The sequence below is a fragment of the Phyllobates terribilis genome, unplaced genomic scaffold (genome assembly GCF_046119375.1).
Source record: "Phyllobates terribilis strain yellow unplaced genomic scaffold, ASM4611937v1 Scaffold_1__5_contigs__length_1240528914, whole genome shotgun sequence".
NCBI lineage: Eukaryota > Metazoa > Chordata > Amphibia > Anura > Dendrobatidae > Phyllobates > Phyllobates terribilis.
The window spans coordinates 1,148,106,258-1,148,120,074 of NW_027362761.1; the positions used below are offsets into that span (position 1 = coordinate 1,148,106,258).

A 13,817-nucleotide genomic window follows, 5' to 3' on the forward strand; every position below is an offset into this window, starting at 1 on the left:
GTAGATCACTGATTCCATGAAAAATCACGGATATGTCAATGGCCCCATAGACTCTCATAGGTATGAGTGCTATCCGTGAAAACCATGTATAGCACTCTTAAGAGAGCAACGGACGTCTGAATGAGGCTTTAGACAGAGGGAATAGGCTTTCTCATTTACCTCATCAGTCCCCTGTGAAGTGATCACAGGGTGCTGATGCATTTTCAAGGCTGCTGGGCACTTGTAGCATTGGAAGCTTGTGGGCTCAAATGTAAAATGTCCAACAGGGACCGAAACTATTACATTCTTTAAGTGTTAGTCTTCATAAATGGGACCTTTTGGGGCTTCCCTTGGCTTCAGGGCCCCGAAGCGACTGAAACCCCCGTACTTAGAATAGGTATGGCCCTGCATCTTTGTACACCTGTTAGGTCCTGCTAGAGGCAGATTGCCTGTCACCCGAGCTTTTATTCTCTTATGCGAGAGAATCAGATCTGTTATGCTAATGACACTCGGCTCAAAGTCTATAAGAATTTGAGCCGAGTGTCAGTGTACTGTAATCTGACTCTCTTGCGTTAGAAAATCGCAGTACAGGTGCAGAGAAGATGGAGAACTTAATTTCTCCATCTTCTCCATTGTTTATGTCATCCGAGTGCAGTCCGATATTTTACACACACCCCTAGACTTGAACGGATGAACATGATCTGATTGGCGGAGCCACTCGCAACATGTTGCGATTTTTTTTTTTTTTTATCATGCCGGTAAAACATCAGAAAGCACTCGTCCGATGTATACGCTTGTGTGAGCAAGCCCTTATACTGACCGGCATAATAAATTGCAGTTCAGAAGTGTTGCTATGCATTAAATAGAGGAATGCTTGTTCAAGTCCTCTACGAAGACTAAAAAAATTAAAAAAAAGTTTTAAAGAGGACTGTGATACAAGTTATGTATGCTTTTTTTCATTTTTTACACACTACAGTTTTCAATATATTTATTTATTTATTTTTTAATATTATAAAAAAGGACCTGTGACTAGGTCAAAAGTGGTCGCTGCGCCGTCCTCCCCCGAGTATTCAATTTTTTTTTTTTTTTAAATAGGTCATACGGTTCCAGGGATGTCAGTCTTCTTTTTAGGACTAATTTTTGTAGTATTTACCAAGGAGTCCTGGCTCACAGGATTCTCTGTGGAGGTGTCTTTTGGCTGCTCTGCATAATTACCCTGTGATCCATGCCCCCTTAAGACAAAAAAAAAATTAGCCTTAAATAAAAAGGCCCATTTCTTTGGAACTTATGTCGGAATTTTTTTTTTTTAAAAACTAAAAATGTCATACTCAGGGGAGCAGCGGGAGTAAAAAAATAGAACAAAAACGGTCTACTTTTGATCTGGCGACAGGTATGGAAAAAAAAATTGAAACAGCTTTAGTATGTATGTTTCCAAAAATGGGACCAATAAAAATGTCAACTCATCCTGCAAAAAAGAAGCCATAGAAAACATGGTGGTAACCTTCATGGGTAGGAAGCAGACAATATATTCTGGATAATTCGTGTTTCAGTCTGAACTGGGATGGACTAAGGACTCCAAATGTCATCTGTGTATAAAATGAAGAGAAAGGAAGAATTCATGTGCTTTTATGAGGAATGTTATGGTGTTTTCATATTGCAGCCGGAGACTCCTTCCAAGTATCATACACAGCTACACTATACACAAAAGAGGCCACGGCCGGGCTGACGCTCTCACTTCCCGCTGTGATAACCTTTCAGAATTCTTCAGAGGTAAACTTAACCAAACACGTCTTTCTTCTACAGCATTAAGAAGAAATCTTTAGAAAAACAACAATCGGTGCATTAAAGGAACTCATGGATTTTCTAAATAATTTTCGCAAAAAAAAAATCAACATAGTGACTATTAAAGGGGTTATCCTTTGAATCATTTTATGAAAATGTCCTGCAAAAGGCTGTTATGAGCTTTCTTAAAGTGGTTCTCCATAAAATTAAATAAAGAAAATGTCCTTCTAAAAAAATATTAAATTCATTAGCAAATCACACACACTGCCCTACAATGTTAATAGGACGGGTAGCTGTGAGCATGTGCAGTAGAAACTCTGCCCCCTGCTTTCATTTGTACAAAAATGTTCTCCCAGTGGATATGCGGATGTAATACAAGGGGTACCAATGATACCATCAATGCTGAGGTAAAAAGAAGCCGCTCATCCTGCTGTCCACCCTGTCTATTTGATCTAATACTGGATATACCAGGAGTGTTGAGGAAAGAAGAGGCTGCTCACTCTCCTATGCTGAGGTAAGAAGAGGTTGTTCACAATGCTGTGCACCCTGTCTATCTGATCTAATACTGGAGATACCAGGAGTGCTGAGGTAAGAAGAGGCTGCTCACACTGCTGTCCACCCTGTCTATCTGATCTAATACTGGAGATACCAGGAGTGCTGAGGTAAGAAGAGGCTGCTCACACTGCTGTCCACCCTGTCTATCTAATCTAATAATGGAGATACCAGGGGTGCTGAGGTAAGAAGAGGCTGCTCACACTGCTGTGCACAATATCTAATCTAATAATGGAGGTACCAGTGGTGCTGAGGTAAGAAGAGGATGCTCACACTGCTGTCCACCCTGTCTATCTAATCTAATACTGGAGATACCAGTGGTGCTGAGGTAAGAAGAGGATGCTCACACTGCTGTCCACCCTGTCTATCTGAACACAGAGAGGCTCCTGTGGCCTGGAGATAACCTATACGAGGTGCTGTCAATCTATTTCCTGTTCACAGTTGTGGAGCTTCCTACTGCACATGTTTGTAGTCACATGTCAAATTAACATTTTGCACAGGTTTCTGAGAGTTTAACAAGACGGCGATCATTTTAATGATTTAATGAACGACAGTGATTTTCTCCATAAACAAAACAAGTATGATTTGCTAATTAAACATAATTAGGAATTTATTTATGATTGCATTTTCTTTTGTATTACAGGAAATCTATTTTAATATAATATACAGTGTTGCTAGTATAACTTGTTTTGCTTCCATTTGTCTCTCTTGGAGCTACCACAGATCTATGCTACTGTATATAGGGAGGGGGAGCAGGATCTGGACAGAATCCGTTTCCTTCCCCCTCTGGCAGCTGACACTATAATCAATTATTGCAGAAGAAGCTTTCTTAGCTATACTGCTGTGTTACTACAGATGATCTTCTCCTTGTTTGATGAGCAGAACAGACAACAATTTCTATGATGAGCTGCCCTGCAGTAAACAGAGTCACTATGCAGAGTAGAGCCATAGCTGTGCTTTCTTTCAGCTGGGGAAGAGACAAGGTTTGAAGAACCTTGCTTTAATCCATATACTGCTGCTAGGGTCACAACAAAGTGGCTTTTTGCTCCTTCACCCAGCCATATTTCCCTTATATATGAAAAAGTAGACTAAAGTAGAGATCTGCATTTTAGCCTTTGTCTTATATAGGAGAAATATGGCTTCATATTAGAGATTTTTATTTTACATCTCGCCTTATGTCTATTCAGATTCTCAGGTTTTGAATGTATATAATGGAAACCTTTCTGTCTCTGATTACAGATCTCAGGACCTACTTACAAGATTGTGGCCCCTTTTTCTCTCACCGCCAAGGAAATCTCAAATGTAAGTCATCCATGTGACCTCCCACTTGTAATATGTGCCTATGCTATGTCAGGACAAAAGTCCATATTTTTATTTTAGTGAACGATGGAGTTTGGGGGTCACTAGTTTGTCGTGTAATGCAGTTTTCGGTTGTTGTAGACTCCTATCTTGTATATAAACCACTTCTTATAAATGTCGGCCATCTAATTCCAGGTCCAGTTTTGAGGACACCATAGAAGGGGTTAGCTTTAGGAGTTGTTCACTTTTGGAATCAATTTTGATTATCCAGAAACAGCGCCACTTTTACTCATGGCTGTATCTGGTATTGCAATCTAAACCTTTCCTGATTTGTGATGTACTATTACGTCATATATTGGGTCCCTGTCTTTGACGCAGGCACTGAAACTGAGCCTGCATTATTGCCAATAAATGATGGCTGTTACGAGAACCCATCGGCGACACAATAGGTTGCTGTGGTAGCTTGGGATTAGTGAAAGATCCCTGTGCCTGCCATGACAATGGTCCTATGAAGACAAACCTATGGCTGATGTAGCTGACGTTCATAGAAGTCCGTGATGTTTGCGCCTGTATATACTGCAATACTGTGGTATTTTGTATATAGTAAAAATGAGAAGAAGATCACAGATCCACAGGTTCAAAATTGCAAAGCAAAAATAAAAAGTAAAAATAAAAAAAATTAAGACTATAAAAAACTTAAAAAATCTAAAAATTCCAATCACACCCCCCCCCCCATAAAGAAAAAAAAGGCATATTTGGTATCTCCGCGTCTGTATAATTCCAGTCCATCCAAATATAGAATTAATGAACCTGATCGGTAAATGGTGTAACGAAAAAAAAATAAGCTTTATTTGCACTTTTTCGGTCTTGGCAATACCTAAAAAAATTCAATTAAAAGCGATCAAAAAGTGGTATCTACCCCAAAATGGTATCAATAAAACCGTCAGCTCAACTCATAAAGTAACAAGCCCTGACAGTTCCATTGACTGAAAAATGAGCACGTTACAGGAATCTGTTAATGCCGATTTATTTATTTTTTTATTACAAATTTCTGAATTATTTTTCACCATTTAAATAAAAAAAAAAAAAAAAAAAAAAAAAAAGCTATACATGTTTGGTATCTGCGTAATTGTAGTGACCTGGGGAATTATATTTCCAGGTAATTTTTACCACCCAATGAACACCTTGAAAACAAAACCCAATTAAAGAATTTCAAAATTATGGTTTTTTTTTTGCAATTTCACTGCAGTTGGAATTTTTTCCCAATTTTCCAGTACATCGAATAGTAAAATGAATGGTGTCATTCAAAGCTGCAACTCGTCCGTCAAAAAACAGGCCCTCATACGAGTGTGTGGATGGAAAAATAAAATGTTACGCCTCTTGGAAGGAAGGGAAAAAGAAACTAAAATGGAAAATCGCCATTGTAAGAAGGGGTTTAGAACCAGTGACCTGCTTTGATTACCTAGAAACAGCGCCACATCTGCCCATGGCTGTATCTGGTATTGCAGTTTTACTTTATTTACTTAAAGGTGGTCCTCTAGGGGTGAATCCACACTAGGCTGACGAAATAATAACTGATTAGGTTATATATTTGCTGCAAGATTTCCACTATATGTGAACCTACACTTATAAAGCCTTAGGTCCTAAAAGGGCATTACAGAAAAGGATGTTTTACTAAAAACTTGCATTGGCCATGAAATATATATACTGGGCTTTGTTGAAGTGTGTAGGGACACAACCCTTAAACAAAGAGAAAAGTGACAGCCAGTTATAATAGAGAAGTCGTACAGATTCATCACTTGCAATTTTTTTTTCAAGTCATTTTTTGTGTTATCTTTCATTTTTTGCTGGTGGATTTTGCACCAAATTCATCAAAATGAGCGCACAACGTTTGATCAGTTGTCGCTTATTTTTCTGCTTTTTTTGGACCTTTTTATAGTAAAAACATCAAACGATCAAAAAGCTTTAAAATGTCATTCGTTAGTCTTCAACTGCGCAAAAATGAAAAACAAACAAATATTGTACTTCGATAGGTTAATAAAGTACAGTTGTGCAGCAATTCAGCAATTTTTTCGAAAAGTTGGAAATGATTAGCCAAAACCATCTGAATAAGAAAAACTACATAATGCCCATAATGCCAAACCAAAAAAATAGACAGAATAAAGTTAAGTTAACTTGAAAACAGGTGGAAATTAAACAAAAAAGACATTATTAGAACCCCTTTTACTCCAGATAAAAGGCACAAAAACCTACATTTTTTATTAGTGTCAGGAGAGCTGACAGGAAATGGCAATTTTAAAGATATGCCCATTGTTAGTGGACATTAACTCGCCTTTAAATGCTCATTACCTCTCGAGTGTTTGTGAAAAACTCTTTTACTTTTATATCCGAGAAGATCCCACGTTTTATACCGATTTTTACTTTGTATTATTTCACATCTACATTTTGCTATATTTAAAGCACAGTTGTGGCCAAAGGTTTTGAGATTAATGTAACGTGGCGCGGGGTGGAAGCCATGGGCGAGGGCGAGGTACTCATCTCTTATGCCCCGGCACGTTACATGAAGATGGTGGTCCTGGCTTGGTGTATGGACTTAGGGCACTACACTCTCGCATGTTGCCAGTGACTTTGGCTGGCCAGGACCGGATGTTAAACAAGGATGGTGAATGTTCAATGAGGGAGACCACCAGACAAAAATAAACAATCTTTTACTGAACATCAACTTGGTGGGGATTATGTACAATAGATAGCGTGTGCATACCTTCACGAACGTTTCCTTCCCAAAAGGGAACATCTTCACACACGGTCTCTCTACCTCTTCTTGTTTACTTGTTCCTGCCTCACGTTTCTCTGGCTTTACCACCCCCAACACACTACAAAAGCCCAATTAGTGAGAGTCCTATTCTCAACACGCGATTCCGCATCCTCTTCCCTGTTAAGGGAAGTAACATGGCCAGTACTTTGCTTCTCTGCTTCTGATGCCTTGGGAACTCCCGCTCGGGGCACACTCTTCGTCTCACGTTCCCTGTTCCATCCTGGCTAGTTACATCTCTGAGTTATAAACTCGGGGCCGTACTGCTAGGCGTCTTCTCCCAGGACCCGTCCCCGGTAAATCACTCTCCTTCTATCGCTTTTTATTTCTCTGCTCAGGGTCACGCTATCCACTGCCTTGGTCCCTACTCGCTTTGGGGACACCCAACTCATGCGACTCTGCTGAGTACTCAAACCAAAGGTTTCCTCTAGCTGCAAGCTAGGCCCTGTCTGACTTCCTGACAGGAAACTGTCTATGTCCCTTCACTTTAGCCCCTTCCACTCTGGGCTAGTCCCAATTATTAACTCTTACTATCCCTACTGTCTGGCAGAACACAACATCAACACTAATAATGAATATCACAATTCACATTATACATCATAACAGTACTCTTCAAGGGGGAGTATATCCATCTCCTTCCATTAACACAAATTTTGATTTTCACAAAGTTTGCTGCTTCAGTGTTTTTAGATCTTTTAGTCTTGAAGCTCATCAAGAGAATGCCAAGAGTGTGCAAAGCAGTCATCAAAGCAAAAGGTGGATACTTTGAAGAACCTAGAATATAAGACATATTTTCAGTTGTTTCACACTTTTTTGTTAAGTATATAATTCCACATGTGTTAATTCATAGTATTGATGCCTTCAGTGTGAATGTACAATTTTCATAGTCCTGAAAATACAGAAATTTCTTTAAATGAGAAGGTGTGTCCAAACTTTTGGTCTGTACTGTACCTGCTGCCGTTCTTGAGCAGATGGTCCTAGCACTTGGTAAACTTTCTTGCATTTCCTGAAGCCTTCTTCACAGCTATTAAACCTTTTTATTTGGATTTCTTGATGATCCGTTAGATGGTTGATTTATGCAAGAAGCAATGTCCTTGCCTGTAAAGCCCTTTTTAATGTAAAGCCCTTTTTAATGTAAAGCCCTTTTGATGCAAAACAATGATGACTGTACAAATGTCCATGAAAGTAACCATGATTAACTGAAAAAAGACAATGATTTCAAGCACTAGCCCTCTTTTAAAGCAACCAGTCTGCTCATATAATTCAATCACCCTGACAGAGTGATATCAACTGCCTTTTTCTCATTAAAAATTTCTCCTTCGCTCATAAGATCACTGAAATTATTTAAGCAGATTGTTTTGTGGCAGGGCTAAAATTCTGTGAAAATTAGGACTTTGCGATTCAGTTAAATATCTTGACAAGGAATGGCTTTGCAATTTTTTCACTTCACAACAATCTAGAATAGATGCAAAAAATCACTTTAAAAACTGAAGCAGCAAAACCAAGATTTGTGTTAGTCTCAAACTTTTCTCCATTTCTGTATATAAAGGAACAGTTATGTTTGTTGCTTCCTCGGTAGGGGGCATATTATACCGGCATTTATTATTATTATTATTATTATTATTATTATTATTATTATTTATTATTATAGCGCCATTTATTCCATGGCGCTTTACATGTGAAAAAGGGGGTATAATACAAGAACAATTTCAATAATCTTGAACACAATGTGACAGCGACTGGTACAGGCAGAGCGAGGACCCTGCCTGCGAGGGCTCACAATCTACGAGGGATGGGTGAGGATACAGTAGGTGAGGGTAGAGCTGGTCGTGCAGCGGTATGGTGGAGCGGTGGTTACTGCAGGTTTTAGGCTTGTCGGAAGAGGTGGGTCTTCAGGTTCCTTTTGAAGGTTTCCACGGTAGGCGAGAGTCTGATACGTTGGGGTAGAGAGTTCCAGAGTAGGGCGGAAGCACGGGAGAAATCTTGTATACGGTTGTGGGAGGAGGAGATAAGAGGGGAGTAGAGCAGGAGATCTTGTGAGGATCGGAGGTTGCGTGCAGGTATGTAACGGGAGACTAGGTCGGAGATATATGGAGGAGACAGGTTGTGAATGGCTTTGTATGTCATGGTTAGGGTTTTGAACTGGAGTCTCTGAGCAATGGGGAGCCAGTGAAGAGATTGACAGAGAGGAGAGGCCGGGGAATAGCGGGGGGACAGGTTAATTAGTCGAGCAGCAGAGTTTATGATAGATTGGAGGGGTGCGAGAGTGTTAGAGGGGAGGCCACAGAGCAGGAGGTTGCAGTAGTCAAGGCGGGAGATGATGAGGGCGTGCACTAGTGTTTTTGCAGATTCATGGTTTAGGAATGTGCGGATTCGGGAGATATTTTTGAGTTGGAGTCGGCGGGAAGTGGAAAGGGCTTGGATATGTGGTTTGAAGGAGAGTTCCGAGTCCAGGGTTACCCCGAGGCAGCGAGCTTGAGGGACTGGGGAGAGTGGGCAGCCATTGACTATGATGGATAGGTCAGTTGGGAGGGTTGAATGAGATGGCGGAAAGATGATGAATTCTGTTTTGTCCATGTTAAGTTTTAGAAATCTAGCAGAGAAGAAGGATGAAATAGCAGACAGACATTGTGGGATTTTGGTTAATACGGAGGTGATATCGGGTCCAGAGAGGTAGATCTGTGTGTCATCAGCTTAGAGGTGATAATGAAAGCCATGAGACTCTATGAGCTGTCCCAGGCCTAAGGTGTAGATGGAGAAGAGCAGGGGTCCTATAACTGAACCTTGGGGGACACCGACAGATAGGGGGCGAGATGAAGAGGTGGTGTGTGAGTGGGAGACACTGAATGTCCGGTCTGTTAGGTATGAGGAGATCCAGGATAGGGCCAAGTCTGTGATGCCGAGAGATGAGAGAGTCTGTAGTAAGAGGGAATGGTCCACTGTGTCAAAGGCAGATGACAGGTCTAGGAGGAGGAGGACAGAGTAGTGTCGCTTAGATTTGGCGGTTAGTAGGTCGTTTGTGACTTTAGTCAGTGCAGTTTCAGTAGAATGGTGCGGTCGGAAACCAGATTGTAGGCGGTCAAAGAGGGAGCAGGAGGAGAGGTGGGAGGACCGTTCAGAATGGACATGTTGTTCCAGTAGTTTTGAGGCATAGGGGAGAAGTGATATGGGGCGATAGCTAGACACAGAGGATGGGTCAAGGGAGGGCTTTTTGAGGATGGGTGTGATTGAGGCATGTTTGAAACATGAGGGGAAGACACCAGTTGTTAGTTACAGGTTGAAGAGGTGGGCTAGGGCTGGGATGAAGATAGTGGTAAGGTTTGGGATGAGGTGAGACGGGATTGGGTCAAGTTTACAGGTGGTGAGGTGTGATTTGGAGAGTAAGGAGGAAAGTTGATCTTCAGAAATGGTGGAGAATGTAGTTTTGGAGGAGGAGGGTTGAGTAGGTGTGGGGAGGGGCTGTGGGGGCTTTAGGCAAAAGCTTTGTCTGATGGTGTCAATCTTCTGCTTGAAGAATGAGGCAAAGTCTTCGGCTGAAATAAGAGGAGAGGGAGGAGGCACTGGGGGACGGAGGAGAGAATTGAAGGTGTTGAATAGTTGTTTGGGGTTGTGGGACAGGGAGGATATGAGAGATGTGAAGTATGTTTGTTTTGCTGCAGTGAGTGTGGACTTGAAGGTAGTGAGGGACTGTTTGAATGCGATGAAGTGCTCATGGGAGTGGGACCTTTTCCATCTACGTTCAGCAACCCTGGAGGCCCGTCGCAGTTCTTTAGTTAGGCTGGTGTGCCAGGGTTGTCTGTTGATTGTGCGAGTCTTGGTATGCGTGAGGGAGGCGACCGAATCGAGAGCTGAAGCTGTTGTGGTGTTGTATAAAGTGGCAGCAGCATCTGCATCATGTAAGGAACTAATGTCTGTAAGAGGGAGGAGGGATTCAGAGAGAGAGTGTAGGTCAAGGTGTTTGAGATTTCTACGAGGGTATTCAAGTTTGTGGAGTGGGGATTGTTGCCCCGGGGAGGAGAGAGAAGAGAATGTGAGTAGGTTGTGGTCAGAGAGAGGGAGAGGTGAGTTAGAGAGGTTAGATAGGGAACAGAGGCGGGTGAAGATGAGGTCCAGTGTGTGGCCGTCTTTGTGGGTGGGTGTGGAAGACCACTGGGTAAGACCAAAGGAGGAAGTGAGGGATAGAAGCTTAGAGGCAGCTGAGAGGGAAGTATCAATGGGGATGTTAAAGTCGCCCATGAGGATAGTGGGGATGTCAACAGAGAGGAAATGAAGTAGCCAGGTGGTGAAGTGGTCAAAGAAAGTGGTGGCTGATCCTGGGGGGCGGTAGATGACAGCCAGTTGGAGGTTGGAGGGGGAGTAGATGCGCACACAGTGCACTTCAAAAGACGGGAGAGTAATTGCGGGCGGCAGTGGGATCTGGGTGAAGGAGCAGTTTTCTGAGAGGAGGAAACCTATTCCTCCACCGTGCTTGCCGTTGGGGCGGGGGGTATGGGAGAGGTGGAATCCGCCGTACGAAAGTGCAGCAGGAGAGGTTGTGTCGAAGGGGGTGAGCCAGGTTTCAGTGATTCCGAGGAAGGAAAGCTTGTTAGTGATGAAGAGATCGTGAATATAGGAAAGTTTATTGCAGACAGAGCGAGCGTTCCATAGAGCTCCTGTTAGTGGAACTGGGGAAGCGGGGGCTGGGCGGATGGGTGTAAGGTTAGAAGGGTTACGAGAGTTTGGGATAGATCGGGGGTAGGAGGTGGAAGTGAATGTAGGGATGTGGTGAGGAGGGCCAGGATTTGGAGAGATGTCGCCGGCAGTAAGGAGGAGCAGAGAAAGCGTTATTAGGTTATTATTAACACTCTTGTGTTTAATTATGCAGCGTCCAGGTGTGAAGATGCTAGACAAGTCCAATTTTTAGATTTGTCATGAAACCTTTATCTTTAGATTTGTTCAAAGCATCGGCGCACACAAGGCGGGCTTCCATCAGTGTGTGCTCGGCAGGACTTCTCACGAGGTGGCCGTCTTTGAAGTTCTTCTCTGCCCTTGTGTTTACAGACGCACAGTGTGTTGAATTTATTCTTCTTTCTTCGAGAACTGATGGAAATGTAAAGGCATGGTTTATATGTACTTTGTGTATTAACTTTTTGCCTTTGCGTGCTGTTAGTGGATCCATTATTGTTTAATTTCAAACACTAAAAAAATGAACCCATGATTTAAAGCATAGCTTTCTTGTAGCAACCCCGCAACTGTATTAGTGATATCAATGGGTTCGGGAGGTTTTCATTCACTTACAACAATCAGAGAACCCTTTGGTTAAATTCCCTAATTAACGTCAGCTATAATTTTAAACCCTTGAAAAATCTGCCTATGTCCTATATACAGACTTTAAAGTGGATTTGGTATAGACATCCCCCAGATTTTTGCTGATTGCAGTGGGGTACCCGGTGTTCAGCTAGTTTGCATAAGTCTCCAAAAAAAAACACAGATTTTTCAAAGTGGATAACACTTTCAAACATCTTTAATAGGTTCTCTAAACGTTTTTCTAGTTTTCTATCAGGATCCGGTATGATAAACTAAAGATATTGGCATAAAGGTGCTGGGACTTTGGGTAGGGTCTTCATCTCTGCCCTGGCATCTGATGCAAGGATCTACATGCTGTTTAATCCTGCGCCGGCACCGTCCTATCTGCGGGCAGCTCCTGCGCAGATCGATCTGGTTGCCGGCTTCAGTAAAATGGCACCGGTGTTGGCGCAAGCGCACGTTATCCTCCCGTCAGGCTTCAGGAAAACGGCGCAGGTGGCGGCGCAGGCGCAGATTGAGATCTCGGCTTGTTGTTGAGCCAAGATCTCAATCTGCTCATACCCCGGCACCGGCGCCATTTTACTGAAGTCTGCTACCAGATCGATCTGCATGGAGCGCCGCCTTTGGCTAGGATGGCACCGGCGCAGAATTTTAAACAGTATATAGATCTTTACACCAGAGGCAGCTAAGGAGCCGTGGCAGAGATGAAGACCCTAGCTGCAGTCCCACCCCACAGGCCCGCGCAATAGCACTGCACCGATGCATGAACAGCTTATTGCACCAAAATTTCTATTGATGACTACAGAATAACCAAGCTGCATATTTCTACAATGAAGGTACCTATTAAATCAGCAGGACAGCGACTTTTTGCCCATATGTCTAGTTTATTATGCCTGATCCTGATGACAGGTTGTCTTAAAAGGGAGTTTATCAACAGTGTTGACCGTCCAAAACTAGCTCTCAAAACAATTTTTATGGTTTGTTGAATGCTGTATGTGGCCATCATGGTCAATCTCATTGACAGTGCACTTTCGAAGACTGCCACTCTATTGAAATTGGGATTCTGGAACGCTCCTTCTCGAAATTAGTGGGTGTCCTAGAATTTGAATCACCAACGATCAAACATGTGAATAGTTGATAAATGCTGTTAGTTCCATCAGTGGAGCTCTCGGGGTTCTGACAAACAATGTAAAACCTTTCTAAAAAACCATAATTTTTCAAAGTGGACAACCTCTATAAGCATTTTTTACATACAACTCTAAAAACCTTAAATGGGGTTTAAAAAATGTTTTGACTCTGCAAGACTATCACTTTAATGGAATAATGGAAGTAGCCGAGCGATGTAGGTGGCCATCTCTGTCAGACCCATAGACAATAAATGGAGCGATAGTGTATTTTTGTGACCACCGTTCTATTGAAACTGGGGACATAGAACTCCCTTTCTCAAAATTGGTGAGTGTCCCATTTGAATCCCTAGAGATCATACATTTATCACCTATCAAGTAAGGTGATAAATGTTGTTACCGGAATAACCCCTTTAGCAATCTAGACATTTACCAGGGTGCCCCAACCTTCATGCCATGCAGGTGATCTCCTATATTTTATTGGGGATTTCCCTCCAGACATTAGGATCTAGATGCAAATTCATCCTCTAAACCCCATACAGCAATGGACCTGGTACCAGGTGAATCACCGCTACCATTTTTAGGGTCTTTTTGGAATAAAGTTCCAAAGGATAAGGGAGACCTTGAAGATTGGTGAGGGTCAACTCCTTTGGAATATGGCGTATGCGCTCCACTGCTCCATTCCTTATCTAATGGGAGAGCAAGTTATCACCTATCCTTTGGGAATAACTCTTTAACTGTAGAACCATAGGCCAAATTCCTAATGGTATTGTACAAGTTATTGGCGTTTCCTACTTTGCTTCATGGTAACTCCAATGAAACATGTTCCATCTTGTCCATTTTCTCCCTAGGTGCTGCCTGACCATGGTCTACACGGAGCTGGATTTGTCATTGCCTTAATCATATCATTCTTATTGACGTGCGCCGTTTTTTTCCTTCTTTACCGCACCGAGTGGTTAAAGCGCAGAGTGGTTGTAAGTTGT

The 13,817-nt window shown here is 42.3% G+C and overlaps 2 protein-coding genes across 5 annotated transcripts in view; one reads left to right on the forward strand and one right to left on the reverse strand.

Annotated features, from left to right (window-relative positions):
• EVC2 (EvC ciliary complex subunit 2) overlaps positions 1–13,817 on the forward strand; it is a 232,255-nt gene that overhangs the window by 53,370 nt on the left and 165,068 nt on the right. For all 4 annotated transcript variants that reach the window (XR_012250759.1, XM_073648296.1, XM_073648303.1 and 1 more), the window contains exons 6-8: positions 1,640–1,749; positions 3,553–3,615; positions 13,686–13,808. Coding sequence is in view for 3 of the 4 variants with exons in the window: in XM_073648296.1 (XP_073504397.1) it covers positions 1,640–1,749; positions 3,553–3,615; positions 13,686–13,808 (296 nt within the window). In the remaining variant the exon portion in view is untranslated. The remainder of the gene's footprint in view (positions 1–1,639; positions 1,750–3,552; positions 3,616–13,685; positions 13,809–13,817) is intronic.
• The window catches only part of LOC141162337 (uncharacterized), a 32,940-nt gene continuing 27,351 nt past the window's right edge, over positions 8,229–13,817 (reverse strand). The window contains exon 2 of the mRNA XM_073648342.1: positions 8,229–11,503. Coding sequence (XP_073504443.1) covers positions 9,695–10,660 — 966 coding nt within the window. The 5' untranslated portion in view covers positions 10,661–11,503 and the 3' untranslated portion in view covers positions 8,229–9,694. The remainder of the gene's footprint in view (positions 11,504–13,817) is intronic.